Genomic DNA, 19,059 nt, shown 5'->3' with positions numbered 1-19,059 from the left:
GGACTCAAAGAGTACTTATCAATGGAACCTTCTCAAACTGGGGAGAGGCAACGAGTGGGGTACCACAGGGCTCAGTCCTCGGCCCAGTGCTCTTCAACATTTTTATTAATGATTTGGATGAGGAGGTGCAGGGAACGCTGATCAAATTTGCAGATGACACAAAATTGGGTGGGATAGCTAATTCCCTGGAAGACAGAAACAAACTTCAAAGTGATCTTGATAGGCTGGAGTGCTGGGCTGAAAACAACAGGATGAAATTTAATAGGGATAAATGCCAAGTTCTACATTTAGGAAATAGAAACCAAAGGCACAGTTACAAGATGGGGGATACTTGGCTCAGCAATACTACAAACGAGAAGGATCTTGGAATTGTTGTAGATTGCAAGCTGAATAGGAGCCAACAGTGCGATATGGCTGCAAAAAAGGCAAATGCAATTTTGGGCTGCAATAATAGAAGTATAGCTTCCAAATCACGTGAGGTACTGGTTCCTCTCTATTCGGCCCTGGTTAGGCCTCATCTAGAGTATTGCATCCAGTTCTGGGCTCCACAATTCAAGAAGGACGCAGACAAGCTGGAGCATGTTCAGAGGAGGGCAACCAGGATGACCAGGGGTCTGGAAACAAAGCCCTATGAAGAGAGACTGAAAGAACTGGGCATGTTTAGCCTGGAGAAGAGAAGATTGAGGGGAGACATGATAGCACTCTTCAAATACTTCAAAGGTTGTCACACAGAGGAGGGCCAGGATCTCATCTCGATCCTCCTAGAGTGCAGGACACGGAATAACGGGCTCAAGTAAAAGGAAGCCAGATTCCGGCTGGACATCAGGAAAAACTTCTTGACTGTTAGAGCAGTGCGACAATAGAATCAGTTACTTAGGGAGGTTGTGGGCTCTCTCACACTAGAGGCCTTCAAGAGGCAGCTGGACAACCATCTGTCGGGGATGCTTTAGGGTGGATTCCTGCATTGAGCAGGGGGTTGGACTCGATGGCCTTGTAGGCCCTTTCCAACTCTGCTATTCTATGATTCTATAGACAGTAGGAAGACTGAGAGATAGAATCAGCTAGACCTAAGGATTATCCCAGGCAAATGGAGGGGTTGTCCCTGCCTGCTCCCAGGATCCCCTGTGTGTCATTTGGATGCACAGGGATGATCCCGAGATGTAGGCCTGGTCTAGCTATGGCCTATATCAGACCATGGAAACTCTCCCAGTGGTGGTAGTAGTAGAGCTAGTTTGTCTCAGCCCACTTGGGGTTTTGACCAGGTTTCATCACAAGTACAGGTTGCCAATGGTGGCTGTAGCATGACCGAGGGATGTACAGGTGAGGCAGCTGCAGGGTGGGGCAAGGTAGTTGTAGTTAGATAAGGTAGGATGTTTTGGTTATGTCTGAGGGGCTAGATGGGGCTTTATCCTGGGGAGAAACCCAGGATCGTTCCTGTGCGTCCACATGACGCACAGGGGATCCCAGGATCAGGGAGGGATGATCCCTCCCTTGCCCCGGGATAGAGCCCTACACTTTGGGCCCAGTTTTGAGAATGTGTGGCCCATTGCCATTGGGGGTAGGGTTGGGGGAGTGGGGAAATTAAATTATTTTAAAAAAACACTTACCTTTTGGCTCTCGAGCACTCCTGCTGCTTTAAAAAAAATGGCGGGTGTGACACCTCTCCTCCTGAGGTCGTCATGCCTCACGTGTCAATGGAGGAGGGATCTCATGTTAAACACAACGCAAGATCTTCCCTCCTCCGTGACGTGATAAAAGGTAGGTCTAGCTAAGGCCTGAGTCACTAAACGTGGCTGTAACCCAGCAGTTGTAATTGGAGACTGTTCGAGAAATATGTCCTCTGGCTCTGGAGTTCTCGACACAGTAGCCGATGGATGCCAGTGATTCCAACCTGCCTCCCAGTAACGAAAATCCTAGTAGCAAGGGCATGAGCCATCATGGTCCTCACCCCAATCCCTGGATCTTCTCTATGGCTTCTCCCAGGTTGTGTGTATTTCCCATTCGGAAAAATGGGACCTGGACAGACCACAATTCCACTTGTAAAAACTAGGGACACAACCTCAGTTGAAGCAGGTGACTGAGAAAAGTGAGTCCGGAGAGCCTGGGCATTGATCCCGAAAGGGTGTGTACTGTGGTGAGCAGTACAGTAAAGGTGGAAAAGTGGGTGGACCATAGGAGGTATATCCCAGATCTTACCCTCTGACATAAATGTAATCAGAATAGGGTCTGCTGCCGGCACCAAAACTGTAGAAATAGGTGAGAACATTAGTGAAGCAGGTGGGGCGCCTGTTGGTATGGGTGACATTACACAGTCCTGAAGCATTGGCAGAACAATGGGAGATGTGATTAATATTGGTGCCCACTGTTGCCCATGAGACTTTGGTGGATGAGCAGGAAGGCAGGTGGGACCAATGGTTGCGTTTAATCTTGTTTAAAGTCATTCAACTTCTTGGATGTCTCTTTCTTTTTCAGTCAGAAGGGAGACTAGCCTGTTTTGATACTTTGACTTTTTTAGTGAGTTTCTTGGCCAGCCATAGGAGTCAGTGCCTATTTGGAGAAGCACTAGAAGGGCATTGAGGAAAATGTATCTGACTTCTGTTGAGCTGCCCAATTTTGTCTAGCCTGTTTGGTAAACACTTGACAGTGTGGGCACAATTCCACAATGTGTCCTTCTACCAAGCAGAAAAGGCAGAGTGAATGTACGTCTGTTGGTGGCAACACATTTACTAAATGGTGCCTGGAGGGCCACATAGTCAAAGAGTGATTGCTAAATCATGAAAATAAAACATAAAGAAAAATAATGCTAAAACGTATAGACAGCTTTTTGGCTTTAAGATGTGTTTTCAGTGAACTGAATATGGAGAATTTCTCTCATGAGGCTGCTGGTTGTTGAAAGAGAACTCAGGGAATAAGTGAGAGAACCTGCTAGGGACATGTGCACTGGCATGGTGGGGGAGGGGTTCCCACCAAAACCCCTCAGCTATTGAATTTTCCAGAATGCACAGAGACCATGAAGAAGAACTTGACATTAAAATAACTGATAAACCTATGAACCTGTCTGATATTTAAATCAGTGCGCTCTACTTCAATTAGCAGCAGTTCTCCAAGGCAGAGAAAAGTTATTAAATTTTGGGTGCTCTTAAGAACCTGGCCTGTTTTGCTTCCAGCTGGGGCAACATTAAGTCAATGCTGTTTGGGTTCCAGAGCCAGCATCACTTGGCGCTTTCTGTGGTATTCTGTGTGGTTCCCCTGTGATACCTGACCCACCCAGATCCCTGGCTCAAGATTTGACCTTTAGTAGAACCCTGGAACCCAAGCTAAAGCAATGCCCAGGGACGAAAAGAGCTCACTGCCACAGGGCCTTGACAGGACCCTCCGCCTCAAATGAGAGCAGCAAAAAAACAGTTTCCAAAGAAACATAAATTGCCAATATATTTTGTCAAATGCTGTTCCAGCATCAAGTGAAGTAATCAAGGCTGAATCCTTTTTTTAAAAAAAAAATTCAAATCAATCAAATTTAATACAAGTCTTAAAATTATCTCCTCTCTGTCTTTGGAAAATAGATCCCACTTGATCAGGATATACTAATTCTGAAGTCTATCAGCAACAATAGCGGTTAGTACTGAATTTCCACATTGATTACAGAAACTGGCCTATAATTTGCATTTAGTGTGATCTTTGCCAGATTTAGGAATAAATGATGTATATGCATTATATAAAGATGCTTTTAAATTTCCTGACTCGAAAGCCTGACTTACAATAAAGACGAAAAAGCTTGGCCATAAAAAAATCTAGTGTGCTTTAGACCATTCTATAGGAAAGCCGTCTGGTCCTGAAACTTTCCTATTTCTTATGTTCTCAATAACATACTTAAACCTCTTCCATTCGCTCAGCAAATAGTTCTTTTTGTTGCAAGTCCAATTGTGGAAGGACCAAATCAGTGGGAAAAGGTCAAATTCCTGATTTGAATGATTCTATCCTTCCTGTATAGGATTATTCAAAATAATTTATTTGAAACTCTAAATTTGCAGCTGCATATAGATTATTATTACCATCTTTATTGAACAAAATATAATTCTGTTTTTTTTTAAATTGTTGTTTCAGCTGAAATGCCAGAATCTTACCAGGCCTTTCTTCACTTTCCCAATCTCTGCCATCATTAAGAAGTGAAACATTCAAGTGCGAAAAGATTTAATAGAATTAGGTAGGCAATTTTAGAAAATATGAGTGATTTCCAGTAGATCACCAAGGATTTCTGACTTCCAATGGTTTAAAAAGAGTGAAAACAAAAGGCCTTTTTTCCTCCTCAGCCTCCTAAAATCAAGAAAGCTTAGGGGAAAACAGGAGTAGCTTTTTGTATATAAGGATTTGTGTGCAAGCTCAAATTCTAATTCCTGGGTTGAGTTTAGAGGCACCTTGTTTCTCAACTCTGTCTGCCTTCCTGAGCCAGTATTTCACATCTGGCTCCAGTTTGATGGACCTTGGGTTTTTACTAAAAAACAAGTTAAAACATTCACACTCAAGCCTGAAGTCTGCCAATGGTCTTCAACCTGCCCAGACCAGACATCCACCTTACATTCCCAACCTGCAACACGGGACCCACTTTCACAATTGCCCGAAATCGTGGCAACAGTTTTGCCACAACCCATTTATTTATTTATTTATTTATTTATTGCACTTATATACTGCTCCCATAGCTGGGGCTCTCTGGGTGGTTTACAGAAATTCTAAAATTAAGATAAAAACGAGTATACAAAATTTAAAATTCTAAAACACAGAATATACACACATAAAGCATTAAAAACCGTTAAAAAACTAAACATGTGGGTGATTAAGATGTGCTGCCATATGCCTGGGCAAAGAGGAAAGTCTTAACCTGGCGCCGGAAAGATAGCAGCGTTGGTGCCAGGCGAGCCTCGTCAGGGAGATCCATAGTCTGGGGGCCACCACCGAAAAGGCCCTGTCCCTCTTTGCCACACTCCGAGCCTCTCTCGGAGTAGGCACCCGGAGGAGGACCTTAGATGTTGAACGTAGTGACTAGGTATATTCATCTGGACTGATCTCATGACCCACTTTTGCATCATGACCCACCAGTGGAAGACCATTGTTCTACACCACAGAATGATATAACATTTCTCACATGGAATTTGTTCCACCCCCCTGATCATTTTGACCACCCTTTTCTGTCCTTTCCCCAGCTTTTTCTGAGATGACTAGGAGGAGGGCTTTCTCCGCTGTGGCAACCTGGTTGTGGAATGAGCTCCCCAGAGAGATCCGCCTGGCGCCTACACTGTACTCCTTTCGTCGCCAGCTGAAGACCTTTTTATTCTCTCAGTATTTTAACACTTAATTTTAACTTAAATTTAAATTTTACTGTTCTAACTCTGTATTTTAATTCTATATCAGTTTTGCTGCATGGCTTTGTCCTGGTTGTGCTTTTTATACTGTATTTTGTATTTGTGTTTTTAACCTGTTGGTTGTTTTCTTATGGTTTTAATTTTTGTGAATAGCCCAGAGAGCTTCGGCTATTGTGCGGTATAAAAATGTAATAAATAAATAAATAAATGACCAATCAGAACTATGAAGCATACTGCAAGAGTGGTTGCACCATAGATTTGTATAAAGGTATTCGATTATTGGCTTTTTAAAAATCCCTTTCCTAATGATCAGTAACATAGAATTTACTTTTTTCAGATGCCACATACTAGGTCAAAATTTTCATTAAGCTATCCACCCCAACCCCAAAATCTCTTTCCTGGTAAAATCAATGCATAAGTGACTATAGGATTTGTTGCCCCAATGTGCATCAATTTACATTATCCATTCACCCATTCAAATCTCTGTTTGCAGAGATCCTATGCAATCCCTTTTTGTTTTTACCACTCTGAATAATTTGGTATCATAACTTTGCCACCTCAGCCTTAATTCCACATCTTTTATGAACAAGTTAAAAAACACCAGTCCAATACAGATTCTTGGGGATCCCAAAATGTACATCTCTCCTCACCAAATTAGTGTTGAGATGCATAACAATAATAAGCACATGAAAAGTAGTACAAAGACAACAAGAAACAAACTGAAATGCTTTTTGAAAGTTCCAAATAGACTACTGAATCAACACTATCCACAAGCTCTAAAGGATTAGTAAGATAGGATTTACCTTTGCAGAAGCCATGTTGATTCTTTTATATTATTCTTCTATATGCTTGATAAAATTATATTTAACAGGGCTTACCCAAAGTAGATGTTAAGCTAATTTGGCAAGTAATGTCCTGGATTCCCCCTGGGTCCCTCTTTTCCAAATTGTTCTTACATTAGCCACATTCCAGTTTTCTGGTATAACCAATCTTCTGGTATAAAGGTGAATCTTAAGGACAAGTTCATAGAATCATAGAATAGCAGAGTTGGAAGGGGCCTACAAGACCATCGAGTCCAACCCCCTGCTCAATGCAGGAGTTATATATTTCTGTTCAAGGATGAACTTCACATTTGAGTTCTTTAAAAACTCTGAGATGGATTGATAATTTTTCAATAAGGCCTAAAAGTTTATCTCTTGTCACCAGTTTTTGCTTCACATCTTGAGACTCCCCAGTGTATAAATACATAGAGCTTTTCTGCAATTTCCTTATCCTGCTTTAGCACATCTTTAATTCCCTAACCTTTAAATTCACACTGTTGTGTATGTTAGAATGCAATCTCATATGCATCTTCTCAAAGAATATTCCTACATTCAAACATAAAGAAAAACAGGAGTTTTGTAATATTTGTACTATATTTCACTACATACAGTGTAGTGTGCAATAGCTTCTATATGGCATGTGTAACTTAAATACAATTAGTCACAATGGGCTTTTGTGCCCTTTTATCTCAGCTTATGGTTACTCATTCAAAGACTTGTAACAGGAATGAAAAGGCCTTAGTTCATGATACACATCTGCAGATGGCATGCCAAAATCAGTGAACAAAAAATACAGATTCCCTTTAATTTCCACATCTTTACATTAAAGTTTTGAGAAACTTAACTAAGCAGTAGTTTTACTAATAAGTTTTTAAGAGTTTGCTATCACACTAGGATGAGCAGTGAAATATTAGCATCTGAATCAGTCAAATATGGTTAGGGGAAGAAATTGTATACCAAGTGGTAGATCATGAATGTGGTCTCACCTGAGGCTGTTGGAACACTTGTAGGAGTTGAAGCAACTGCTTGATTCCGAGCATGAGCAGGTATGAGGGTCAAAGCCAAAGATGGATTACTTGACAGTTCTAGAAGGAAGTTAAAGAAAGAATGTTTATAGCCAGCCTATAGGGAGCACTTTTCTCAACAGGTTCTGTGTGTCTTCTATTAAATTTATCCATGAATGAAAGGAAGGCATGTGCAAATGTCATGATCAGTATTTTCTTGTGCACTTTTAGAAAGGCTCAGTCAAATGGTTATGTAGAAGATTTTGGTGTTCCTTCTCAAAGAAAAGGAACCATCAACTTCATTTAGAGAATGGTTATTTCTTTACACATTTTATTTGATTGGAAAGATATTTCTCTGTAGATATGTCTCCACAAATAGCTCACTTTTATTTAAATTTCAGTTTGTCGCGCAGTTAAAAGGTTTTATAGCCGAGGCAGTATTTCCTAGCGATGACGTGTAATTGAGAACTGCATTAAAAACTGTTTCACTGAGTTCTATAGACCCAAGGCTCAAAGTTAATTTAAAAAAGAAAAGAAACATAGGTGGGATAAGTCACATGCTATTCCATTGCATTTCGTGACAGTGGTGGAATAACCTACAGTGGTTTGTGTGTGTGTGAGTTTTAGATTAGAACTACATTAATTGACTGCTACAGCATCTAACTAGAACAAACCCCCAAACACAGGCATAGCATCTATAGAATAAAACTCAAAATGTCAAGAATTCACATTTTCTTCTATTATTAAGGTATCACAACTCTATTTACATGTAGGGAAACTGAACATAAATGTTTATCAGTAAAAGACACTTTAGATCAATAATTTTAATAAGGAATGGAAGAAATAATTATGCTGGGAATCTTACAGAGAGGATTTTGAAAAAGCATTTCCCCCATGGCTTCATTATTTTCAGACATTTTACACTTGTAACCTTTCTAGAAAACTGTTATTATATAGTTTTTAGAAAGTCTCAATGCAGGAATCCACCCTACAGCATACTTGACAGATGGTTGTCCAGCTGCCTCTTGAATGCCTCTAGTTTGGGAGAGCCCACAATCTCCCTAGGTAACTGGTTCCATTGTCGTACTACTCTAACAGTCAGGAAGTTTTTCCTGATGTCCGCCATAATTTGACTGGTTTCAAATTAACTAGTAAGAGGACTCTTTTTAAAAATTAGAATGTTCTGGATGGTTTATTTGCTGATAACCAACCTGATGAAAACAGTTCTGACCTGATTTACTACAGAACTAACGCTTTTCTTTTGACTATGTCTACTACAATTCAGAAACTAGTGTACAGGAACAGAGATTTATTTGAAGGACTCTCACGTATGATCTAACTATTTACTGGTACCTGTTCCTGATGAATTTCTGTTCCTATTCCCACCCTCTTAATTTGCCATTGTTGTTGAATGTGTTATATTCTATAAGTATGACCATATCTATTGTGAGATTATGACTGGGTTCGGACGACACAATAGTCAACAGTAGATTAAATAGTCCATGGTAGACTATTAGTTCACTGTTGACTGTTGTGTCATCTGTGGGACAAAAACCACCCCACGGTTGGTTATTTCAAGGAAATAACCAACTCCAATAATCAACACTGTGCAAAGTTGGCTGTCTGCATAACCGTTGGATATTGTATTGTCTGTCAGGCTCCGTGGATTATTTCACCTGCCTACAGCCCCACCACTCTTGCCCAGCAGGGCTTTATAGGCAGGGAAAATAAGCTCGGCCCAGGAAGTGTTTGGGCAGCCGCCTATCATACTGTCCCTCGGTGGAAAGTCACAATCCACAGCACTCCACATGCTTCCTGGAACAGGGCCATTAGTTTTGAAGCTGAGGCTGGAAAGAGCTCCGGTCTCAGCATCAAAACAAATGGGACTCTTGTGCTTCAGGTGAATACCATACCAGGACCGGGTACGGTATTCATCCGCAGCGCAAGTGTTCCCATTAATTTGGGGGCTGAGGCCGGAGCTCTTTCCAGCCTCAGCTTCAAAACCCTCTGCCCTCAACCTCGAAACTAATGGGATGCTCTGCTGCAGATGAATGCCATACTTGGACTGCATATATTCATATGCAGTGTGAGGATTCCCATTACTTTCGAGGCAGAGGGCAGAGGGAGCTATCAGCATCAGCTCTCCCTCCACCCTCAGCCTCAAAACTAATGGGAATAGATTTGTTGCGGACCGGGTATGGTATTCATCTGCAACATATCTACGCCATCAAAACTAATGGGAAAAGAGGAGGAGGCATGGAGCTAATTGACATTGCTTCATGCTGCCGCCTCCTTCACTGCTGGAGCCATAGAAACAAGAAAGGTGCAACTCTAGCAACTGTTGCTAGAGCCGACCCCTTCCTTGTTTCTATGGCTCTGGCAGTGGCGTATCTTCCTCCGTGGCTGCCGCTGCAAGAACCTCCCCCAACGCCTACTTGCTGCAAGAGCGCCTGCAATGCCCATGGTGTGTGTCCCTCAGCAGCTGCTGCAGCCAGAACCGGGGCCGCAAAAGTGGAGTGATATCTCTGGTTGCCAACTCTGTTGCCATTTCTTTCAAGGCAGCGGCCAGAGAGAGCTCAATTGCACTGTTACAAGATGGGGGATACTTGGCTCAGCAATTGGAACTGTTGTAGATCACAAGCTGAATATGAATGAACAGGGTGATGTGGCTGCAAAAAAAGCAAATATTATTTTGGGCTGAATTAATAGAAGTATACGTAGCTTCCAAATCGCGCGAGGTACTGGTTCCCATCTATTCACACTGGTTAGGCCTTATTGTCCAGTTCTGGGCACCACACTTCAAGAAGGATGCAGACAAGCTGGAGTGGGTTCCAGACAATGGAACCAATTACCTTGGGGGGTAGTGTAGAATCCTGTACTAGAGGCGTTCAAGAGGTAGTTGGACAGCCATCTGTCAGGGATGCTTTAAGGTGGATTCCTGCATTGAGCAGGAGGTTGGACTCAACGGTCTTATAGGCCCCTTCTAACTCTACTATTCTATGATTCTATGACAATGGAACCAATTACATAGGGAGGTCATGAGCTCTCCCACACTACGGGCATTCAAGGTGCACCTGGACAGCCATCTTTGATGTGGAGACCTGCATTTAGCAGGGGGGTTGCCTTACAGGCCCCTTCCAATTCTACTATTCTATGATTCTATGAAATAAAATAAAGAATAAATAAAAAGGAAAAGCAGTTATGGTACATTTATATGCTTCAGAAGCCAGCATAGCACAGCTTATTGCAAAATAAATTGCTACAGGTGGCAGAGAAGCCTCCAGCAATCTGAAATGATGGATGGGAGAGTTTATGGCCCTATTTCACAAGAGTGTTCCTATTATCATCAGTGTAATGCTAGAGGGCATGCTCTTACAATTCAGACAGCCTCACTCATCATTTGCATTCTTACTTAAGCAGCAGCAGCAATAATTCATTTGAGGACTGAACTGCTAAAATTCATTGTTGTTATTAAGAGCACCTCTGGCTAAAGGCTGGGCCACATCAAAAGACTGTTCTGCCTGCCGAAATCTGAAGGTTCAATTTCATGTTCTCTAATTCCCCCCCCCCCCTTCATTTGTATGGTCTTGCTGTATTCAAAAATTGTATATCCAACTGTTATAATTAAAATTTTCTTCTACTTCTGTCTGGGTTGGTTTCAGGCATAGTGAAAATATGGACTGCTATCTTAAATCAAAATGGTGGCAAGGCAAAATTTGTTAAGATTTACTGCTTCAATACCATTTGACTAATTTCAAATTCTACTTCAAACTTTGCAACATGATCCAGCAATTCAACGAGCAGATTTTAACCATACAACAATCATGCTTTTCGTACTTTTTAAACATTAAAAAAAAACCAATCCAGAGGGAGAGGCGGGTAACAAATAAATATATGATGATGATGATGATGATGATGATGATGATGAAAACAACAACCCAATGTTAGAATATGTAAAAAGAACAAGCACAGCTTGCAGCCAGGAAAGATTAGTAGACTATGGGGACCAACTCCTCCCTCAGGGGTGGATCATGGCAGGGGGCTTGCTTAGGGGTGCCAGCAGGCAGGCCTTCACTCAGGCAGTTGTGTACATTTGCTTGTAGGTTTCTCTAAAGGCAACTCCAACCTGTGCGAAGTTGGGTCCATTTGCTAGCAATGATTTTTACAAGATTAATTTGAATTGGCTCAAATAATTTAATTAAAAGTCTAACATATATAGCCAAGCTCTCAGAGTAGTATTGTGGTTACTTTCATATCTGCAGAAGTGGAAAATGACAATGCCTCATATCTGAACCAAACATGGTCAAACCTGACAAAGAAATTCAGGTTGCTTATCTGTAACTGTAGTTCTTTGAGTGATCATCAGGGGGTTGGTCATTCACACTTATGGGCTCTGTACATGCGCAGAGCTCAACTTCGGGAAACTAAGGAGATTTTGGCGGGAACCCACTGTCGCACTGCACATATTCCAACAGGTCCACTCCCGTGATCCCGTGATCCGATTCCCTCTCGCGTCTTTATTAATCTTATCCCCGCTATCCTCCCGTCCTTGCTTCACATCATTAATTCTTCTCTGTCCTCTGGTTCATTTCCTTCTGCTTTTAAACATGCTACAGTCTCTCCCATTCTCAAAAAACCCACTCTTGATCGACTATCCCTGTCTAACTACCGACCTGTCTCCCTCTTGCCCTTTGTCTCAAAGATCCTGGAACGTCTGGTCTACTCTCGTTGTCTTGACTTTCTCTCTAATAACTCTGCTCTGGATCCCTTTCAATCTGGCTTCCGTCCTTTGCATTCCACTGAAACAGCCCTTACCAAGATCACCAATGATCTTCTTACTGCCAAGTCTAAAGGCCATTATTCTGTTCTTATTCTCCTTGATCTAACCGCAGCCTTTGACACGGTTGATCACGATCTTCTCTTAGATTCCCTCCACGACCTTGGACTCTGTGGCTCTGTCTATAACTGGTTCGCCTCCTATCTAGAGGGTCGCTCTTTCAGCGTGTCGGCTAACGGCAGCTCGTCCTCCTCTTTTCCCCTTTCAGTTGGGGTTCCGCAAGGCTCGGTGCTTGGCCCGTTGTTGTTCTCTCTATACATGCTGCCCTTGGGCAAGCTCATTCAATCTCACGGCCTCCAATATCACCTGTATGCCGATGATACACAATTATATCTTTCATCTCCGGAACTTTCTCCAGATGTTCACGATCGTATCTCGGCATGTCTATCAGATATTTCAGCCTGGCTGCTTCATCGTCGTTTGAAACTTAACATGGCAAAGACTGAACTGCTAGTTTTTCCTCCTAAACCTTCTCCTCACCTCTCATTCTCCCTTACTGTCAACGATGTCACGCTTACTCCGGTCAAGGAAGCTCGTAGTCTTGGCTTTATATTTGACTCCTCGCTCTCCTTTACTCCTCACATCGAGGCAGTAGCTAAATCCTGTCGTTTCTTCCTGTATAATATTGCCAGGATTCGACCATTTTTGTCTGTCTCTTCTGCCAAGACTCTCGTCCACGCACTGGTTATCTCTCGGTTGGACTACTGCAACCTTCTTCTCTCTGGCCTTCCTTCGTCTCACATCAATCCGCTGGTCTCTGTCCACCACTCTGCCGCTAAGATCATCTTCTTGGCCCGCCGCTCTGACCATGTCACTCCACTTCTGAAATCTCTTCATTGGCTTCCAATTCACTTCAGAATCCAATATAAACTTCTCCTACTGACCTTCAAAGCTCTTCACTGCCTAGCTCCTGCCTATCTCTCCTCTCTCATCTCACACTATCGCCCCGCTCGTGCTCTCCGCTCCTCCGATGCCATGCTTCTCGCCTGCCCAAGGACCTCCACTTCCCTTACTCGGCTTCGTCCTTTTTCTTCTGCTGCCCCTTACGCCTGGAACGCTCTTCCAGAACACCTGAGAACTACAAACTCAATCACTGCTTTTAAGACTCAGCTCAAAACTTTTCTTTTCCCTATAGCCTTCAAATATTGAGTTTGTTCTGACTTTACACTGTTGGTTTTGCCCTACCCTGTGCCTGTTTACACTTCCCTGTGCCTGTTTGCATTCTCCTTCCCTCTTTATTGTTTACTACAACTTATTAGATTGTAAGCCTATGCGGCAGGGTCTTGCTATTTACTGTGTTATCTGTACAGCACCATGTACATTGATGGTGCTATATAAATAAATAATAATAATAATAATAATAATCCTTCAGTTCTAAGGAGACCACCAGCATGGCCTCCCAGTATCAAGGAAATTGGCATCAACAGTTAACAGTTAATTGAGAGGGGGTGATGGGAGGTTGTGTGAATGCGCAGTTGACCACTCCAAGAACTACAGTTACAGGTAAGCAACATGACTAGACCACTCTTTGTGGTATCTGTGCATCACATACATTGCTGCTCTGCAGAGCTCAGGGAGCAGTACTCCCTTACCGAATGCCACTGCCCTGGCAGAGTGCGCTCTGACTTGTTTCGGTAACCGCAAGCCAGAAAGTTCATAGGCAAGTTTAATAGTCTGGACAACCCATACAGCCAGTCCTTGGGACAAAACAGGCCTTGGTCTTGCTACCACAGCATATAAAGAGATGAGGAGAGTGACAAAAGGGCTCTGTCCTTGTTTTGTAAAAAGCCAACATGTGACATACATCAAAGGTATGCACTGTCGACTCGAGTGGTGTTGAGGGAGTCGCAAAAACTGTCATCAAACTGTCAAGATGAGGTTTGCAGGGGCCTCGGCTATTTGGGTAATTAGAAAGGCTTGGCCTTTGACCTCGTTTAATGATGCCCCTATAAACTGGATGACTCTAAAGGTGGGGTCAGTACTGACATCTCTGAATTTATTCAGATGCCTAAAGCTCATAAAGTGTTCAATGTCTTGGGGATGTCGTTTCGTAGCCGGCTGCTGGAACATGCCACTAGCAGCCAGTAGTCGATGTAGGGGTATACATGAATTCCAAGGAGCCTCAAATGGGCACAGACCACCACCATACATTTTCTGAAGACACACAGAGCCATAGTAAGCCCAAAGAGGAGAACTCAGAATTGGTATCATTGGCCTCCGATTGCAAAAGGCAGAAATTCCTGGGTGTTCCTTTCTATAGCTATGTAGAAGTAGGCATCTTTTAAGACTATGATGGTGAACCAGTTGCCTCGTTTTAGTAGGGGAAGAACGGAAGTGAGAGTGATCATTCTGAATTTCTTTGTGGCAGAATTGGTTGGATTCCTCCATCCTATTTCGGGACCACAAAATAGCCGGAGTAAAAGCCGGTGTGTGCTTCATGTTCTCTGACTGGGCAAATCGCACCAGTGGTGGTGGTGTGGTTGTTATGCCTGAGAAAGGAGGAATTCAACACTATAGCCGTATCTTACTATTCTGAGGACCCAAGTGTCCGCAGTGATAGCTTTCCAAGTGTCTTGAAAGTCAGAGCTGAAAGACATTGCTTTTTGGGATAGTCCTGTCTCCTGTGAGAGGAGAACCTGGATGTGCCATAAGGTTGGTGTTTAGATTGTAGAGACTGTTGTTGTCGGTATTAGCGATTCTGCTGGTGTCGTTGTGATGGTTGGTAAGTGGGCTGTCGGTACCATTGTTGCTGTCGAGGTGCTTGTGGTTCAGAGAGGCCCATTTTTCTGGCCATGGCACTTTATAAACACTGTCCATAGTCACATCCATCTTAGAGTGGAAGAGGCCAATGCCATCGAATGGTAAGTCTTCAATTCAAGAGCATGTCTCCTGGGTAACACTGGCAGATCTTAACCATGCCTGCCTGTACAGGGCAATGGCCCCTACCATAGTTTTGGTCCCATAGTCCAACTGTATAGATTTGTTGTCTGGCCAGTTTAGATGCTTTGGCTTGAAAAAAGTGTGTGAACTTGTGCTAGTCCTTGGGCAGGTATTGGCACAGTGACCCTATTTTCTCCCATAAGTAGAATTGGTATCGTGCCATGATAGCTTTGAGGCTCAGGCAAACTGATCTATAAATTTGGTGGCCCATTAGGTTCAGTCTTCTACCTTCCTTATCAGCTGGGGAAGAGTGGATGCACTGTGATATGCCCTGAGAGGACTCGATGATGTGTGGCGTGTGTGTGAAAAGAAACTCTACGTCCTTGTTTTGGATGTGGTACATATTCTCAAATCTCTTAGACATGGGAGGCATAAAGGAAGGTGTGTCATGACTGCTGGACAATTTGGAGTAGCATTAGTAAGTATGGGATCACTACTGACAAGGTGGTTTCCGTAAGAACGTCATCAAAGACTTTTGGTCTTTCAATCTGTTGTTGAGTCACGAACTTAAGTACTTTTGCCATTCTCAGTATCTGTAACAAAGCTTTATTGTTCCAACCCATGGTTACAACAAGCAAAATAAAAACAATACCAAAACAAATCATACATACAAGGTCTGAAATTTGTATAACAGATCTGTTTGGACAAGCTGCCGATATCCTCGGATAGAAAGGAACGGTCCTGAGAACCGACTGCCCCTTCAGGAGATGGCATTGATGGGGTGACAGAGGAGATCGATAATGAGTCGGAGCAATAGTCATCCGTTGGTGAGCCATCAGAGCCTGCTCCTTCTTAGGCATGTGTAGTCACAAGCCTGGCAAAATTTGTCTAGGTTTTGGAGTAGGAGAACTAGAGCCAGTGAGGGCTCAAGTGCTGTTGGGATTGGAGAATCGAGCATCAGTGGAGGTGATGGAACCCTCTTTGGCATCTGTGATGGAGGAAGTCTCTCCAATTCCTTCCTCCATTTCTTTTTCTTCTAGGCATTTTGGTGTTTAGGCTTTCAAGCCTTTTTAGAATTTTTCTTAGCCATGGATGCTGTTAGGCCATTGTCCAGAGTTGGTGGGTCAGACCAGCCCATGTTTAGGGCCTGTGCTGCCTGGGCAGGCAGAATCACATAATGATTGCTCTGCGGCATGCGTGCCCCAGTTGAACCATCTCTTCTGAGAGCAGATGAGGCTGGCATTTTGGAAGCTGGTGGGGTAGATGCTTTTTCTGAAGCATTGACGTCCTTTGAGGCATTTTCCCAGAGCAGGGGGTGAAGTCTATGTGCTCTGTGCTTGCAAGTTTGTTTGGTGGTGTGATGGCACGTTTCAACTATGTGTCCCTCACTGAGGCACAGACCACACAGAGAGTGTGGAAACTTACTCCTGCAACGGACACATTTTTTAAATTGGGCCTTAACAGTCATGCCCCCAGAGGTGCAGCGTGATCCAAAATGGCCTTGAAGAACAAGAGACCAAAGAAAATAATTGCAAGAACATGATAGATAGAAGAAACAGAAGGAGAAAGATGGAAAAAAATGGAAAGAAATGAAGAATTTCTTCTCTGCAAGGTTTTTAATCACAGAAGTCCATTCAGTTGAAGCTGCCACAATGGTGGTCAACAAAGAACTGAAGGACTGGGCAGGAACCTATTGGAATATGTGCAGTAGGATGGTGGGGGAGGATTCCTGCCAAAATCTCCAATGATAGAAGTTCCTGAAGTTGAGCTCCCTGTATGCACAGAGCCCATATGTGTGATGCACAGAGACCATGAAGAAGAACTAGCTGCATTGTTATTAATGCTTTGCAATGCAGAAGCTTCTAGGCTCAAATCCTGTCATCTCTAGGTAGGGCTTGGAAAAACTCCTGTCTGAACCCCTGGGGAGCTGCTCCAGGCAGTGTAGACAAAGGTCTGATTCATATCCGGCAATTCTGTGTGTTCCTATGTAGAAGTGGTACAGCCTCAATAGCAGCAATAATTGTGTGGTAGTAAAATGCTTCCTCAGTGCTCTGTGTTAATAGCCCCTTTCCATATGACTGGTGAGCGACCCTCACATTTTTGTTGGCTTTAGTTTAGACTGTTGCAATACTAACAGTGCAATCTACTCAAACATAAATCTCATTAATTTCAACACAGCACACTCCAAGGAAGACAGAAACAAACTTCAAAGTGATCTTGATAGGCTGGAGTGCTGGGCTGAAAACAACGGAATGAAATTTAATAGAGATAAATGCCAAGTTCTACATTTAGGAAATAGAAACCAAAGGCACAGTTACAAGATGGGGGATACTTGGCTCAGCAATACTACAAACGAGAAGGATCTTGGAATTGTTGTAGATCGCAAGCTGAATAGGAGCCAACAGTGCGATAAGGCTGCAAGAAAGGCAAATGCTATTTTGGGCTGCATTAATAGAAGTATAGCTTCCAAATCACGTGAGGTACTGGTTCCTCTCTATTCGGCCCTGGTTAGGCCTCATCTAGAGTATTGCGTCCAGTTCTGGGCTCCACAATTCAAGAAGGACGCAGACAAGCTGGAGCGTGTTCAGAGGAGGGCAACCAGGATGATCAGGGGTCTAGAAACAAAGCCCTATGAAGAGAGACTGAAAGAACTGGGCATGTTTAGCCTGGAGAAGAGAAGATTGAGGGGAGACATGATAGCACTCTTCAAATACTTAAAAGGTTGTCACACAGAGGAGGGCCAGGATCTCTTCTCGATCCTCCCAGAGTGCAGGACACGGAATAACGGGATCAAGTTAAAGGAAGCCAGATTCCAGCAGGACATCAAGAAAAACTTCCTGACTGTTAGAGCAGTGCGACAATGGAATCAGTTACCTAGGGAGGTTGTGGGCTCTCCCACACTAGAGGCCTTCAAGAGGCAGCTGGACAACCATCTGTCGGGGATGCTTTAGGGTGGATTCCTGCATTGAGCAGGGGGTTGGACTCGATGGCCTTGTAGGCCCCTTCCAACTCTGCTATTCTATGATTCTATGATTCTATGAGATAAGTAGACATTGGATTGCAGTCTTAATCCATTAACTGGTTAGTGGATTAAAACTGAAATTTTAAAACTTCTAATAAAGGTATTGTTGATTAATCAGGCAGATTATGCAAGTACTGATGAAAACTGTAGCACCATCTTAAAAGAGATATTTTCCCTTCTCTAGTACATAGGAGGTAATACCTTTTCTAAGATAATGTCTGCTATGACACATAAGTGCACCATCAAAAACCGAATATATTCTGTAAGTATAACCTTCTATAAATATGATTCTATAAACTTTATCAATATATTCTTGCTTCGGACATAGTTCTTACTCATACACACATTTAACTTAGTTTAATCAACTAAAAAGATCAATTAAAATTTCCAGAATTAGATTGTAGCCATACTTCCAAAGAATCTGAATAACTGTAGATGACAAACTATGTTTCTGCTTAACAAGCCCAATTTGAAAATACAATTGGAATAATTCTTGAAAACATGTGTTGAAAACATACTAGAAAACATACTATCTTAGCTTGAACTTCAGTTAATTCTCTAAATTTGTACTACTACTAAATTACTTACTCTGTATTTTATTAAATGAAAATCACGGTAAAATATGGAACATAGACTGAAGCCTCTGTTCTCCCAATCTTCTATCTATGTCCAACTAGGAACTGAGTTTCCCTATAATAATGAGAAGCATGACACAGGCACCAGCAGCAGTACAGTGGTAAATTTGGAAGTGCAAGCACTCATCATGACAGTCCCCATAGCCACTCTCCCAAGGAGAGTCCAAAATTGCAGGCAGTTGTGTTGATCCATATCAACAAACCAGTTCTAGAAGTTTCCACCTGCTAGATGAAGGTGTTTTGTAAAGCTGTTGGGTTGCAATTGCCCATTCAAGACCAAGCCACCCCCAAAATACTTTGTTTGACAATAGGGAACACATATTGCCACTGTGAGGATTACAGCTAAACTGAGAAGGAACAGAGAAGCCTGAGAGGGTGGCAGATAACATCAGTGTCCCTACTAATAAAAAAGTGCTAGCTTGCGGGGGCTGATGTGGTGTAAAATGGCCACATAAAATTTGACTCCTTCAGAGCCCTCCAAAAATGTGTAAGTAGAATGAATA

At 42.8% G+C, this 19,059-nt stretch overlaps 1 protein-coding gene across 3 annotated transcripts in view; it reads right to left on the bottom strand.

The window, feature by feature from the left end:
• Positions 1–19,059, bottom strand: part of GSK3B (glycogen synthase kinase 3 beta) — a 293,379-nt gene that overhangs the window by 32,302 nt on the left and 242,018 nt on the right. For 2 of the 3 annotated variants that reach the window (XM_063128871.1, XM_063128872.1), the window contains one exon: positions 7,165–7,263. The exons of the other annotated variant lie outside the window; for it this stretch is intronic. In XM_063128871.1, coding sequence (XP_062984941.1) covers positions 7,165–7,263 — 99 coding nt within the window. The remainder of the gene's footprint in view (positions 1–7,164; positions 7,264–19,059) is intronic. 3 annotated transcript variants of the gene reach the window in all.

This window comes from Elgaria multicarinata, chromosome 6 (assembly GCF_023053635.1).
Source record: "Elgaria multicarinata webbii isolate HBS135686 ecotype San Diego chromosome 6, rElgMul1.1.pri, whole genome shotgun sequence".
NCBI lineage: Eukaryota > Metazoa > Chordata > Lepidosauria > Squamata > Anguidae > Elgaria > Elgaria multicarinata.
Note: the sequence above shows the minus strand (reverse complement) of the source record. Positions and strands in the feature narration are given on the sequence as shown.